This window comes from Equus przewalskii, chromosome 4, assembly GCF_037783145.1.
Source record: "Equus przewalskii isolate Varuska chromosome 4, EquPr2, whole genome shotgun sequence".
NCBI lineage: Eukaryota > Metazoa > Chordata > Mammalia > Perissodactyla > Equidae > Equus > Equus przewalskii.
The window spans coordinates 10,742,458-10,758,895 of NC_091834.1; the positions used below are offsets into that span (position 1 = coordinate 10,742,458).

Sequence of the window (16,438 nt, forward strand, 5' to 3'; positions counted from 1 at the left end):
AGTGGATGGCGGAAAGCCAGATTGACATATCCCAAGGTGGAAATTCAACCTCTGGGGTACGTTGACAACTAAGTGACAGTGCAGAGAAGCTTCCCCTTACCACATTCACCTCTTCTTTCTCCTCCTCAACCAGAAAACCATACATCCCTTAAGGCAGGGGACTGTGCCAACAGAGGGAAAAATCCTCAAGAGTTTAAGGCAGAAACTCCAGGATCAAAAAAAAAAAAAAAAAAAGCATCTTTTTTGATTCAAAATATCTTACAGACACCATCTGATGAATGTTCCCAATGCGTGAAGGCAAGTCCCACATGTTGTAATCAGGGTAAAACTAATATTTGTCCACAGGTGGGCCCCTTCTTTGGATGGACAGACTTCTGTAGTCTTGGGACTCATGGAGCAAAACCGTGCTAATACATTTTGCCATCTGACTTTACGGATAAGAACGCTAATATAAAGAGAGCCGGGCAGCTCATCTCTGGCAATCAACAAATTGCACAAACAAACAGACACTGATTTCCCCTCCCTCGGCCTTTGTCCAATAGACCATCACCCTCTTTAAAATTTCCCAAGAATTCCTATCTTATCAGCTCTAAAAATAGAACTGGGAAAAAGACAACAGTGGGAAATGCATGAGGAAGGAGGAATTCAGCTTCTCGGTTGTAATGAAGGCTTGTTTGGGGCCTCAGAGAAGACACGAGGCTCAGGGGGGCAGGCGCCCACCTTTCTGAGCTTGAGAGCGAAAGTTCGACAAGCACACTGCTGAGTGCATGTGGGTAAGAGTCCACAGCTTTCTCGTCAGGTCTGGTTCTTGTCAGTGAGCTGACAAAAAGCAACCTGCACACACACACACACAGGTTTAGTTACCAGTCTGAAGGAACTAGTAAGGACAGAAACAATAAAGGCAGCTGGGGAGGAGAAAGAAATCAGAACAGATTTACATACAATTGCAACCCAAGTTGTAACCCTGCCCAGTACGGCACTGTGGAATCTGGTGGCAGCACAAACCCTGGGATGGGGCAGACCACGGAAATCCTTCCAGATTAAAGCCCCACCCCTCCCAGGCTGGTAAACTCAATTGATTCCGCCTGATCTAGAGATGAGGCGAATATAAGGCAACAAATTTACTTCCCATAGGGGCTACTTAGCTTTGCTCAGAGAAAGACTCCCCCTCAACGCAAACGACACTGGTCACCCCAGCTCACTGACACCCACATGTTGGCCACTTGCCATAAATGGTGGTGCTGGGGGAGGTCGAAGGGCAAGGATGGGTGCCTGCCCTCACGGGGCCTTTCTAGCCTGTCAGTGTTACCCCGGCAGTAGAGCAGGCTTTCTGTGTAGTGAAACTTGGAAGATAACGGTGGTAATGGGTCGAGAAAAGACAGGTCATGCAGAGGATGCCATGCCCAGCCTCGGTCAGGCCAGAGCCATAGGGAAGGCTTCTGGAAGTGGGGTCAGAGGAGCCCCTGCATCCCAGTCGCCTGTGGTACTTGTTAAAAATGGACCTCCCTGGGCTCCACCAGGTGACTCTTACACCTGTCAAATTAAGAAAACCACCATCCTAAAAGCCATATTCTTACAAGGAATGTCTCTGGCTTCCATTTTTTTCACCCTCAGTTTCGACCCTCCGCTGACCACACTTGTCAGTCTGCCAAGCGCCTCTTCGCTCTCTCTTGGAGAGAGGCCAGGGCTCTTCCGCTGTGCCAGGTGTCCCTCTCTGTTCTAAACCAGAGTGTTTCAACTATTATTTTATCATTGCCCTCCTCCCACCTTCCTCCACCCCCACCAAAGTGCGTTTTTAGATTTTTTTATTCTAATTGCCCTTCTTCTGCCGTGAAATGTTAACACCACAGATATACTGTACATCTGTTCTGTTTATGTACTGTTATGTACTGTGGCCCTTTGGGGGACCACAACATTGTACTAGCTACACCTTTCCCCACCATCCCAGAACCAATTTCGCCCCCTTGGGAATGCCTGCTCTGAATGCGGGTCACAAAACAGACTCGGCAAAGTCTGAGGAGGGCTGGAGACGAGGGCCTGGGGAGCTGAAGGGGCAGCCAGAGTCAGCCCCAGTGACTGATTGTTCCCGAATGCAGATGTAGACGCCGCATAGCCAAATCTTCTAACATTTCAAAGGAACATGAAAAATCTAGATTTCTCTGTAGAAATCTCCCAGTGTTGAAACGTTGATGAGTAATTCAAAAAAATGTGTAAGCTCTAGGAAAGCTGAGTTTTACTTTCAAACTGCTCATTTGCAACTTCTGCTTTAGAAAGTTTTAAAGGAATAAACGTGGGAAGGGGCTCAAGCCCGCTGTGTGCGACGACGTGACCTCCTAGAATCCTTAGCAAACCCTTCAAGTGGCTTCAGGCTGCTGTGCTGGTGGGATTTCAGATCTGGAAGGCAGCCTCCACCAGGGATGACCCAAACAAGCCTTTAATTAACCAGTGTTGCCAGCCATCTGGGGAAATTTGGGGAGAAAAAGCAGGGTTTTCATTAAACTTAACAGCCAAACCAGTTTGACAGTCAACCTCTGCCTCCGCCCATGGACACAGATTCTCAATGACCTTCACCGAAATAGTCACCACTCCTAGCACGCACTCCTCACCCCACCCTACAAAAACCCTCGCAGGCCCTCACAGTGCTCCACTCCCCGCTGCATCTGTGCCTGTCTGCACTGGGCTCCCACCGGCCGGAATATGGCCCGTCCATTCTCTGCAAGCTGCCCATTGGGTAAGACCCCGAAGAATCCTGTCACCTCTCCCTTCTCCATAAATTCCTGTGTGGGTGTCTCACCATTATTTCTTGATTATAGTCTGCTTGGTATTTTTCCTGTAGCTGTTTCTCATTCACAGTATTGGGCCCCAACCCCTTATAGACTGTTAACCCCGTAGGGGCTGGAACTCCTCTGCTATTTCTCTTGTCCCCTCTCTCCACTCATTAGGACTCCCAGGACTCACTTACGAAATACTTACAGACTGCTTGCTGTGGTTGTACCACTGTTTAAAATTTCCTCAACACAATTCTGACTATTGACGTGTAAAAATTCATAAGACCTTTTTTTAATATGAAGATAAAGGTACAATGTACACCTGTATTCTTGATTCTATTAACAGAGTCCTTTTCTCCCATAATGAGAGAATCTATACATGAAGCTCCAAGACCCCACAGATGTTAACATCTTTATTTAAAAGTCCTTAAAAGATTGGCTGTTGGGATGTGAACGTTTCTTTCTTTTCATGATTACAGGAGTTTCTCTAGCCCTGAGCCCAGAAGAGTAATACAGTCCACCACAGTCCTTAGACAAGTCCTTGAATTTACTGAAATTGATGGGTCATTGTGCAGAAAGAGGAAGAGAAAACTTTTCCCCTAAGTCAGGAGTGAGGTAAAGAACAATAGAGTCAGCTCGAGGGGAGAATGGCTTCGCTCCAGGCAGGATCGAGCAGCACTTTGAAATCTTCCACCATCCCCAACCCATGCTGTCTCCTGCTTGGTGTAGCTTTCATTTAGCCAGGGATCAGTAGCCAAACGGGGGGGGAGTTTCATTCTCCAGCTGTTGTGTCATTTCCCTTGATAAGTCCTAAATTGACCGCGTTATCCAGCACCAAAGGAGCTTTCCTGCGGTAGGCATTTTTTATGATGTGCCCTTTCCGGGGACAAAGGCATCTGTGTCAGTAAACTGCTATCAAGGGGAAAAAAAGACAATATTATTCCCACCACTTCATAAGCACGCTCTTCTGAGGGACGAATGTGCACCTAAGAAATTAGGCAACATTACATCTGTTAGCCCTGCCGCATTGCTGAGCGGATAAAAGAAAAACACAAAATACTGTTTTCTTCAAGGGCAGTTTTCAGCACTAAAGAGTCCAATTAAGACATTTCAAATCAAAAGCTTTCCATTTTTGTATTTTTGCACAATGTTTGAAAATGCTGATGGGCAAAATGGAGTTGCATGCCCCATAGCAGGAGGCCTCGCGCATGGGCTGTTATTTGCTAAGCCCTAAGGAACATGCTCTTGTACTGTGGAAATGGCAGTGTGAGCTACATGTGGTTTTATGTGGGATAGAAATATCTTGAAGAATGATTTGTGGAGGTGTAATAAGTTGAGAATGGGGGCTTGGGTGCCTCTGCTAGGAGACAAAGAGAACCTTCCGCAATGTTGTTTCCCCACCGCTCTGCTATTAAAAAGAGCCGCTTTCTTATAAATGGTGGTAAGCAGATATTACTCAGATGTGTGTTGACGTATTGATCCTATTTTTAAAAACATCTCCACAGATCCTCAAACGGCAGCGGGTGAGGTGGATGGGGTTAATCTGGAGGAGATCCGAGAATTTGCCAAAGCTTTTAAAATCCGGCGCCTGTCCCTTGGCCTGACGCAGACTCAGGTGGGACAGGCTCTCAGTGCTACAGAGGGCCCCGCGTACAGCCAGTCAGCCATCTGCAGGTAACATGCTGTCACCTCTCCTGGCCGGCCTGGGCCTTGTTTGTCCTCGAGGCTCAGCTTTCTTCTCTGGGTGGGCAAAGCTGGAGGCGCAGAGTGCGGGAACAAAGTTTGGGGTAGCTATCTGTGGAAATTGGTGATATTGATGGAAATAAAGGTACTCAAGCAGATTTGGGGGCTGGCTTGATAACTCCTGTCAACTCACAGAGAACTTCCAAGGCGGTCTCATTGGAAATAACACCACCCTAGGCCAGAGACTTCCTTCTGGACCCGCCCTCCTAGGCAGCTTAGAGCCACTGTCTCCTGTCTACAAATTGGGATCCTGAGCAAAACCTGTAAAGCTGCCAGTCCCAGTTGGTATTAACGCTGCCACCATTTCTACCCAGGGATGGCTACAGGATTTTCCAAGAAAACACGCCTTAAAAAGATAATTAGACATCTTGTGACCTCAAAGGAATGTTTTAACTTGCAAGAAACAACTGCTTTTACATGGCTCAGAAGAGAGTAGTGAGAATCTGGCCTAACCTTGCCCCCGCCCTCACCCCCCAAATTAAATAAATAAATGACAGAATCCAGCCTTGGTTGTGTTCCAGTTGATCTGGGTCAAGCCGCCAGCAGCCGACCCCGCGCATGCATGTGTGTGTTGCACTAATCCTATGTTTATGCATGAGGTAACAAAGGCACTTCGGGAACAGCTTTTTCCTCTTGGGCACTGCCTTATGAGTCCTCCTCCATCAGGAAAAGCCAAGAAACCAACTCTAAACTCATTTAAGTGGATTTTTGTTCTTGGTGATCCATGAAATGCTGTCTTTTTATCTGCTCTTTATACTTTTAATGTATTCCCCAAAGGACGGAAGTGTACTTTTCCCGCAGTTTAAGACTAAGGTTATAAATAACATCAGTATGGGGTAGTAGCTTGCAGCTCACATTTTGCTCAATGATTTTCCATAAAACCCATTGATTGTTGCTAAATACAAAAAGCGCCATAGGATCCTCTCACTTCTATGGCCTCCCCTACTGTTTTTTCTTATAAGATACCTCCCTGTAGAAAATAACCTTTATTCAGTCTACACAAGGATACTACTGCTGAGAAATTTGTTTCAGGGCTTGTATATTCCAAACAACATGTACAGAAGCATCAACACTAACCAGCAGCATCAATGATGTGAATACGGCGGCTCCCTGTAGGGGAACGTTAATTTTGTTTCATCTCGACAGCCTCGTGATAAAGGCAGCCACAGGTTTTTAAGTTGGTGTCAATTTGTTGTTGTGGCTAAAGTCCTCTTTGGCTTATTTTTAGTCCTAATATGTGATTTCCTTTTACTGGTTTAAGTGCCATCTAATGTTTTTGCTAATACACTCACTGCTTCTTGGGCATTCCCAATCAAATATGTTGATTTCTAAAGTCTCCCCCAGGCAAAGCCAAAAAAGCTATGGCTGAAATGAAAAGAAACCTCGGGAATTCTCCATATAATAGAACACATCAGATGCCTTGACTTTTTGGTCTTTCTCTGGCTTCTAGGGTTTCCATGAGATAGGTTTAGGAGCTAACTACCAAGAAACAGAAAGAAAGTCTTGAAAGAGACCGAGACCTGACATCAGAGCAATTCAAATTAATTTAAAGGGCAGGAAGGATTCTGCATTTGACCAGTCCCTCCTTATCAGAGACACAGAGGAAACGCACCGCCAACACGCTGGACACCCCATCACCAGCTTGGTGCACCGCCCCTCTCACCCCCCCATGCCATGGCACTGTAAAGCCTGCTGTCATGCCATCAAGAGTTTCAGCTTTGGGGCTTTTATGGTGAATGATGGCAAAATGTGGTGTGTGGCAAATTAACATGACAATAAGAGAGCTTCGAGGGAGCTTGGCACAAGTGCCAAGCTCCTTAAATGACATTAAATGATTAGTTTATTTTCTATTAAAAGCAAAAGGTGCTTCTTCCCTCTTTGAGCAGTACTAGAAATTGGGTTTTTAGAAAATAAACAACTCCTTGAACTATACATGGGAGGGAACGCCATGGGAATCACATCAAAATTTGACACTATTTGCACTGTGCATCACAACAGAAGGTATCTAAAATGCAGTGCCAAAAATAAGATTGTGCCACAGAAACAAAGCCTAGACTTTTGTGTCCTTTTGCAAGAATCCTTATAAAACATATTCTAACTGAAGCAGGTTCATTTTGGCTCTATGAGAACAGACCGTTGTAACAAGGGGCACTGCGCAGACAGATGGCTGTTTTTCAACAGCGCTGAACTTTAAAAGAGAGGGGAAAATTCCCTGCGTCCAAAGTCGCCATGCTGGAGGGTTGTGAATTTGGATTTAGCATAAACAAACAAACGAATAAAAGGAATTGGTACCTTTCTGTATTTCACTGAGAGTAAGTCTGAATTTCGTACCAGGATGACCTCTTAAAACATTCTATATAATTTTGTCCAAGATGCTTCATATTTTTTTAAGTCAGAGTAGCAAAGAATTGCTGATGGCAATTGATATCTAGAAGACCTCATTTACAGAAAATGATATCATTCAAGTACAGTTTGCAGATATCACACATTAAACACAGCTTGATGCCCTGGTGCAAAAATACACCATTACACTGGACGGCGTTTGGAAGGCATGAGGTGGCCGTAGCACATCCGAGGAGAGGGGTGTTCACAGTAATTACAATGAGTCCAGCTGTTTGAGTCCAACAGTAAACTAGCAATGGGCTATGTTTTACCTGAAAAGAGGGCATGTTGTTAACTGACATATGGTGAAAATTGTTTGTTACCAGAGAGAGAAAGAGAAAGAGAGAGAGAGAAAAGAGAGAGAGAGGGAGAGAAATAGAAAGAGAGGAAGAGAAATTAAAAGGAGACACAAAACAGAGATGAAAGGAGAGCCGTAAAAGAAATTTGTCCCAGTTGCCATCCCCGCCTATGATAATAGATGTAGCATTTTCCTAACCAAGTCAATGGGAGGAATTTAAGGGAAAAACAAATGTAAAGCATAAAAAAGAATCACTTTAAGTGGAAGAACATGACAGCTGTTGTCTTTGATGTCACTTTCTGGTGTTAATTTCTGCCTTAAGGATTCTGAACATTGGGGAAATGGTGCCGGTCTGATTAAAATAAAAGCTTAGATCTCAAGAGTTTACGGGAAAAAGATCTGCGAGTTGTTTTTGTTGCCATCGTGACGGCTCGTGTGTCCTGCTGCCTCCCTCTTTCCTTGTGTGTGTGGGTGGGCGTGAGTGGGTGCTCGGGCTGCATGCAGGGGCATGGAGCATGCGGGGACGGTGGGCGCTGGCTTGTGCGGGTGGCTACCTTGCAGCTGGCTGTTAATCTGGAGTGAATTCGCTCTGCCAGTCAGTCAGGCAGGCAGGCAGGAGGCCCACCCTGGCAGAGGACTCAGTGTAAGACTGTTCTTTCTCAATTTTCCCCCCAGACACACCATCCTGAGAAGCCACTTTTTCCTACCACAGGAAGCCCAAGAGAACACTATAGCTAGCAGTCTGACAGCCAAACTGAACCCTGGCCTTTTGTATCCTGCCAGGTTTGAAAAGCTGGACATCACCCCTAAAAGTGCCCAGAAGATCAAGCCGGTGCTTGAGCGGTGGATGGCTGAGGCTGAGGCCCGCCATCGAGCAGGCATGCAGAACCTGACCGAGTTTATCGGGAGCGAACCGTCCAAAAAGCGCAAACGGCGCACGTCTTTCACCCCCCAGGCCCTTGAGATCCTCAATGCCCACTTTGAGAAGAACACACACCCCTCTGGGCAGGAAATGACCGAAATTGCCGAGAAGCTGAACTATGACCGGGAGGTAGTTAGAGTTTGGTTCTGCAATAAGAGGCAAGCCCTGAAGAACACAATTAAACGCTTAAAACAGCACGAGCCAGCCACGGCGGTCCCTCTGGAGCCCTTAACAGACTCTCTGGAAGAAAACTCCTAAAGAGATGCCCACCCAGAAGCAAAAGCGAAAATCCGCAGAAACTCAACTCTGGCCCGGGACTCCACCAGAAAAAGAAAAAAAAAAATTAAATTTAAAGTAAAATTTACAAACAGCCCCAGTCATCACCCTTGTAAGAAAAAGACTAAGAAAACAACCAAGTGGACAGGGTGGTTTATACGTGTCCGTTGGTTTTCCAAAAAGAAAAAAAAATTTTTTTGAAAATTTTTAAACACAGAATACACACCCTGCAGGCGTGTGCTAAGAATAGTAGCCTCCGCCACCTGTCTCCCCAAAGCCAGTTTTTTAAGGGACTTAAAGCAAACCAAATAACCACATACTTTTTTCTGTGTATTATGAAAATGTGAACACATTTTAAGGGAAAAGAAAAACAACTAAACCAAAAAGAACAATCGACAACAACACAAAAACTTTGATCTGATCAAAGCAAATACAAGCCTGCCACCTGGAGGAGGGACCGCATTTTTTCAGGTTCTAAGTGCTAATTCACTATGAAACGTATTAACCAAAGTCAGAAACATGGCATTGCAAACACCACCGTTAGTCTACTCTGCGTGTAAAGTTGTGTTACAGATTTTTACGTTTGTACTTAACGAAATCATAGGAAGCCTGATTTCTCCCGTCTTTCCCCATCTATTGTCACCACCTGTGGGGTGGCCGCCATTGTTGAAGCCATTCTATGAGGCTCACTGTTGGTTTTTATTTGGGGTGACAGGGTTCTTATTTTTTTTCTTTGTTTTGAGGGGGGGCATCCTGGATCTGTGTGCCAAAGCGTTCATTGCTTTCTTCTCACTATGACTTGTGGGTTTGAGAAAAGAAAACGGAGCTCGCATTTCTCTTTTTTTCCTCCGTTTTTTCCGTCTCCCTCGTGCGTGGCCTCCGGGGTCTGCAGGAAGGCCACGGAGTGGGAACGGGCGTGTTTTCCACTCACATCCCAGTGAAATGTAGGAGAGACTCCAAAATAACTAGGGCTTTGCTCGATGATCTGTCAACACTGGCATAAGCTGTAATTGTGCTCACTGTCCACGCCAGATCATGGGATTTTTCTCAGTCTGTTGGCCACGTACATGGAGAGCTGACCAAAACTAATTTTGTAATATAAACATAAGCTGCACATTTGGTTCGATACTTACATCTATGTTATGCTTCTGTGCAAAGCAATTTCTCTCAGAAGTCTGATAGCCAAAGAAATGTCTCAAGATTTCAGTCAAAAGACACACATAGCATGCACACACTCATATACACACACACACACGAAGAGAACAGACCAAAAGGAAAGGGGTAGCGACAGGAGCGTTCAAGGCCATCATGTGTCCTGTAAATCTTTTCTGCTACTGCTTTCATTCCAATAGCAGACCTTTTTCAGGGGGGAACAATTGTTCTTGGGACCTAGAAATGGAGCAGAAAGTTGGCAGATAAATTTAAACAGTTGGAATAGGGGGCTGGGTTCTGGAGGGAAAAGGAAGTTTTAACAATGAAGTGCCTCCATTAGAAGGAAAAATCTAGAAGTGGCGTATCTAACACATCACAATAGCCTTCACTATCAGAGCTAGGGGGTTATTTCGTTTTTCAAAGTAACCCACTTAGAAGATCTGTGGGCCAAAATAGCCTAATAAGCCAGAAAGAAAAGCCAAGATGGAGAATGGCTGTGCAGGTGAGCACTTGACACCTGTGGTGGATGCTTCCCCCAGGTACAGGCAAAGGGGCTCAATTAAAGGAACAGGCAAAGAGAACCGTCCATTTGCCTGCTGTCGAAATGTAAATATTCCTGAATAATTAATTAATAATCATGCTCATGTACCATCTAGAAGTAAATTGTGGAAGAAAAAAACCTCAAGTTGCCCAACTGATTGGAAACACCATCTTCTTCTGCTAACACACTCCCTCCGCCATGGGGGTTTGGGTTTCTTCCTCTGTCGGCCTCTTTGCTGGTTGTGTCAGTGCAAGGGGATGCTTGTTCCCACCTTCCAGATGATTCCTGCAGCAATGAGGAGACCACCAGCAAGGAAACTCTAAAAGAAATCCTGGAAGTGGAACCAGTCGCTTGTAAAGGTGTTTCCATTTTGAAGTCTGATGCTAATTGGACCACAGCTAATTTGACCTTCAATGCCAAGGACGTCGTGGTACTCATTTTGCCACCTCAAAAACTGCACAAAGACCAACAACCCAGAAACCCAAGACTATATTGATTAAACGGATTTTCTGTTCTCCTGGGACCTGCTCCAAATTCCATCAAGAAAAGCTCCCCAAGAAGAGAAGTTAACAAGATAACATATGATGGATGCTAAATGTTTAAACATATGCCAACAGCAGTTACATAAGGCCTGCTCCGTTCGGAGATCTATAATTGGGAAGGTGTAACTAGGACAGTGAAAATGCAAAATAAAAGGAATCTTCCTGAGTGGAATAAAAGAAAGATATTCATCCCACAGTCGTAAAATCATTCATGTGCAGTGATTTTTTTTATAGTTTTATAATTTTGTATTGTTTTATAAATTATTTATAAGGTGTTGTAATGCTTCTTATATTAATTTTTTACAGATAAATTTTTTGCTACAAGGCATAAAAAAGGTGCCTGAACAGATTCTTAGGAATATAAATTATACTATGTAACTCGTAAGTCTTCGGGACCACAACTATTGCTTGATTTTGTTATGACATTTCTTATTTCCACTTGTGAACAACTTCACATGCCAATAGTATTTAAGTGTCTTTTATGTTTCTGTGAACTGAAGGTTAAGGCTGCCACAAACAAAAAATAAAAGCCACTTTGGGCATACGTGATTGTATTTCAAGCTTCACTATTTTTTTTACATGTTTGTAAATTATTGTCATCTTCATTTTCTTCATTGTTTGATGAAAAAGAAAAATGACTGATGTTATATTTTACACCCGTTTGTGGGGTTTTTTTCCCTTTTTCAACCCAAACTAATTTTGAACCGTTGAGAGTTTTAATTGCATTGCCAGAGTTTAGTTTCTTTATGTTGTCATCACACGAATACACATACACATACACACAAACACACACTCTCACATACCACAAAAGAGAGAACAAAAAAGCAAAAGGAGCTAGGAAAAAAAAAACCAAGTAGAGGCGTATCAAAGAACTCAAGCTATAACCAAAAAGAAATTGTAAAATGCCTTTGCTCATCTTCTCTACGCTGGACCAAAGCTCAATGTTTGTAGGTATATGCACATTGTATAGATATGGCTAAATGTTGCTGACAATCTCGCAATACTACACTGTTCCTATTTTAAGAAAAAAAAAAAAAGGAAATACAAACTGTTCATCAGTGTTTTACCTCAGCACTCTACTTGTACCCAGTTAATGACCAAGCTTAAAAAAATGGAGAAAAAGGAAATTGATTTTCATTTCAATGTTTGACTGTAAAATCTGTTTGGATAACATTTTGTAATAAGCTTTTTGTCATGTAATTTGCTCGTCTTCAACTTGAAATTATGTGAGGCACATTTGTTGATTTGTTGTTAAAAAAGTGGTTTTTTTTTTATCCTACGTGCTGTGATCTCGACTGGTCACCAGGGTCACTGATGAGGCCCCGCAAAAAGCTGCTGCTCTGTGCTCAGAGTGGGCAGCAGGAAGGAGGGCAGGAAAACGGACTGGGTTGTTTCGAAAAACTCATCATGACGAGAAGTTGACATGATGGACTTGTGACCAAGAAGCCAAACTGGATATTTAAAAGCTCCTTACTTGCTCTGACATTGAAACCAAAGCTGATTTATCTGCACAGTTTGCTTAACGTTAAAAAAAAAAAAAAAAACTGACAAAACTGTACTTAATCTAGAGCAATATCTGTATGGTCAGTAAAGCTGCACTTTGTGTATTTCTTAACAGCTTCGGATCTGTCACTTTTAATTTATACCATAAAAAATAAAGAATTGTTTGACATGAGCTTCTAGGCTAAGCGTGTCTTCAACTCAGGTACGTCATTTAAATTGGAAGCATGTAAATAGCATATGTTACAATCCCTAAAGTTAAGAAAAGGAAGGGGTTCAAGACAGACTGATTAACATCATGATTATTTCAACTTTCAATCGAAATACTATATGAATTAGGACTCCTGTGGTTGGAAGTTACAGAAATCCAACTCAAACTCACTTAAACAAAGAGACTCTGCTGTTTGACTTAGCTGGGAAGTCCTTTTGTGGACCTCAAGCACAGCTGGATACTGTGGTTCCAAGAATGTCATCAGCCTGTCCTGCTTGGCTTCCTTCTCCGACAGAGACCGCAGACGTTGAGTCATGTGCCTGTCTCTAGACTAGGCACTGTATTGGGGGATGATGTACCTTGAGTGGGCCACTCAGGGTCACAGGGCCACCCTTGTCTGTGGGGGGAGGGGTAGGGCCTCATGATAATCCCACAGGACCACAAGGATGAAGGAGGAAGTCTCCATAAGAACCAGAAGACAGAAGATGAGAAACCATGGTAGGCAGACAAAACCCAGAGCCACCACAGTCTACTACTAACACCAGCTGTGCCCAAGGGTTCTAGAGAATTCTGCTGGGAAAGAGGTTTTGCAGCTCTTAAACAATGCCTGTCATGGCATGTTCTGGAAAATTTAGGCATTTAAAATATGCTCCTGCTTGAAGTTTAGTGTGAGTAGGAGGGGTGAGTTAATGCTGTTATAGAATTTACTAATTCAAAAGGAAGACAAGAACACCTTGCTAAAAAAAACAGTAAAATTTTTTTAAAAATTAGATCACAATCTGCACACTTTTAGTGACCTTTAGCAAACATTTCTTATGCTACATGGAGAGCCGTATATCAACGTTGTGTTGTGGTTGATAAGTGATTTGGAGCAAGCAACAGAACCAAAAATCTGAGTGCCCATACATTGTAAAAGGGCAAGGAAAGTGGCCAGGAAGTTCCAAGAATGACTTTAAGAGGAGCAAAAAAAATGCTGATGCTTCTGCCCTCATGGGTGGAGAAGACAAAAGAAAGTCATTTTCGAGCTTTCTTTCCATCTAAAATACTCTAAAAATATTCTGGCAAAGGTCCTGCTTATGATTGTACCTATTATTATGAACTACATTTTACTTAGGAAATTCTAAAATGTCTTCTTTAAAAAGATAGCCATCATTTAAATTCAATCACTCCATAGTCCACAGATATATGCTAAGCATTTCCCACACGCCAGAAACTTTTATGTGCTGGGGACTCGGAAATAAACAAAATGAATCCTTGCCCTCAAGAAACTCACATTCATTGTGCAAAAGCCAGTATTATTTCTCCAGAAGTTAAGGTCATTCCACGTTTCTCATACTACAATATTTCACAAATAAAATAAATTTCAGAAATGAAATCATGAAAAGCAGTTCTGAGGCCGACTTTGAAACAGCAAATGAATGGCTAGAAATAGCCTAGGCTTACAAGACAACCACCAGTATCTGTTTTAAATGATTCCAAAAGCTGTTCCAATAAGAATTTTCCACTAAACCAACCATATACACATAATCTATTCAATGGCAAGTGCAGCGGGGCAATGGCTGATGAGTTTAAGCAAAAATCCATGGTTGGAAAGAGTCAGGAGCAGTCTGTCACAAAGCAGATGAAACCAGCTCCTCACTAACACACAGTCTGGGCTCCTCATCCATTGTTCCGTCTTCGGAGGAGTCCAAGCAAATAGTCCTTCTGACGTATTTGGCTTATCTGCTGGACCATGAGGAAAGCCGTGCTCCAGGGAAGAATATGGCACCCAAGTAGGTTTTCAGAATACTGATGAAAATCTATCTGAAACATATGACACATTTCTGTGTTTTCTTAAGGCAGATTATAGATGTAATTTACCCTCTTCTTGATGGACTTTCTCCTTCTGTTTGTTTTGTCCTTGTTAATGGCTCCATCCATCAGCCACCCAAAGCAGACGTCTGGGAGTCGTCCCGCTCCCTGTACACACACACTCACCAAGTCACCGGAAGTCCTACCAGTTGTGCCTCGTGAACTCCTTTTGACTCTGTCTCTTGGTCTCCATGCCCCGCTGCCACTACTTACTTCAAACCCGCCCACCCCTCCCCTGGACCACCATGATAGGCTCCTCCTGGTCTCTCTATCCATCACATACTCGCCACCAGAGAATTCATTCTAAAAGGCCCATACAAACATCGCTCTCTTTACTTAAAATCTTTCCGATGTTTAAACCATTGCCTTCAGAATGAAAAACAAACTCCAGCATAGCATACAATGTCTTTCATGACTTCGCCCTTGTTTGCTCCTTCAGCCCCATCTCTCGTCAATTCCTAGTGCACACAGTTGTGTATTGGCCTCACCAAACTTCCTAAAATTTCTCCAATGCCCAAAGCACTTTTGGTGCTGTACCTTCTGCTCATAACGTCTGCCCACTGCACCATTGGCCTATCCAATTTCTACTCAGTCTTTAAGACTCAATTCTGTTCAATTCCACAAAAAGCTGTTGGACTCCTTCTATGCACTAGGCATTGTGCTGCCTTCATTGCAGCATTTATCAAGTTTGCATATTTACCAGGCAACACTAACATATTAAAAAATCACTGCCAGAGATCCTGGAATAACCTATGGACTTGGCTTACAGATAAGTGTAGTTTTGCAATATATTCTCATATTTATATGGTTTTCAAAGCTCTTTCATGTACATTTTCATTTGCTCCTAATATAAGCCCTTGGAAGTGTGATAATTTCTATTTTATAGATGAGAACCTAGAATCATAAAAATTAATAGGCTTGACCATGACCTCATAGTTCATGAGTAGAGCTGGCATTTGAATATATTAGAAATTAGAATATTCACCACGGTGGCTACCCAGTGAACCCCAGGGAAATGGTGTCTGACCCCCCCCACACACACACCTTTGCATCACCAGTGTAAAGTACAGTGTCTGATGTATGGTACAGTTCAGGAAAGTATGACTGCTGTTGATGATAAATTCCAATTATCTAATTACCAAGTCCACTATGGTTTAGGTGAACATAGCCCGAATGATCAGTGCTTGGCAGAACTAGTAAAAGATACATAAAGGGACATTGGACTTGCCCCTACATGTTGTTATTTTCATTATCACTGGGAGTTAGGGGCTCCAGATAAGAATACAAAGAGAGTTCCAATCATTCCAAAGGCAAATGAGTTGAAATCAGTTGAAAAGTGAAAGAGAAAGTCAGTGAATCCTATGGGTTATTTGACTAATCCCATCAGCAAGCGAAGAACATGCAATGTGTGTAGAAACAGGAAGCTGACCTGGGACCTAGACTGGCAGGTCCACTCCAGAACTTTCTCGGAAACTCTCATGCCACTTTGAAGAATTTTAGTTGTGCTCTTAATGGTTAGGGCTTCTAGCTTTACCGGACCTGCTGAGATGTCACTTAGGAACAAGTTACACTCTTCCCATTGCTTTATCTGCACCACTGAAGCCTGGTATCCGCATGGCAGCCTCTGTCTGTGTTAAGGGCCTTCATTGTCGAGGTCATTTGGGCATCATCTCTGAAAGTCGGGATGTTTCCCAGGTGTTAGGCTATTGGCACATATGCAATGGTAGGAGAGCCAGTGTAATAACCACAAGGATCCAGAACCGGAGTATTTCCAAAAACTGAACTTCAGTCAAAGAGCCAGGGGCCTATATGCAATAACAGCATTCAGGGTGAACTGTAATACTGACGTTCTTTGCAGATGCTCTTACTAAAATGCTGGATAAAAGCAGAAAAGAGATTGGCTTTTCTTAGATTCCTACCATATATAGATATTACCGTCCTCATTTCCAAATCTTGCACTCTTATCCGAGATGTGAGGTCTGCTTAGACACACTTATGCTACTAATAAAGGTTCTCATAGAGGAAGATGCAGTAAGACTGACTGACATCCAGACCGACTAAACTCTTTAACTAACGCAGCATTGAAGTGGATCACTGGGCCTCAGATGAGGCCACTTTGGATCCTGGGGTTCTGGTCACCACTTGCACCACATTTTGACTACAGACGAAGGAAAAGATATCAGTTAGGAAACATTTTTGCTTGTTTTTCCTTCCAGTTTTTGTTGTTGCTGATATCTTGTATTATACAAGTA

The 16,438-nt window shown here is 43.2% G+C and overlaps 1 protein-coding gene across 8 annotated transcripts in view; it reads left to right on the forward strand.

The window, feature by feature from the left end:
* Nucleotides 1-11,519, forward strand: part of POU6F2 (POU class 6 homeobox 2) — a 459,108-nt gene extending 447,589 nt beyond the window's left edge. For 6 of the 8 annotated variants that reach the window (XM_070615457.1, XM_070615454.1, XM_070615451.1 and 3 more), the window contains 2 exons: nt 4,274-4,442; nt 7,867-11,519. In XM_070615457.1, coding sequence (XP_070471558.1) covers nt 4,274-4,442; nt 7,867-8,371 — 674 coding nt within the window. In that variant the 3' untranslated portion in view covers nt 8,372-11,519. The remainder of the gene's footprint in view (nt 1-4,273; nt 4,443-7,866) is intronic. The other 2 variants (XM_070615458.1, XM_070615459.1) reach the window with 1 other exon arrangement.
* The last annotated feature ends 4,919 nt before the right edge of the window (nt 11,520-16,438 follow it).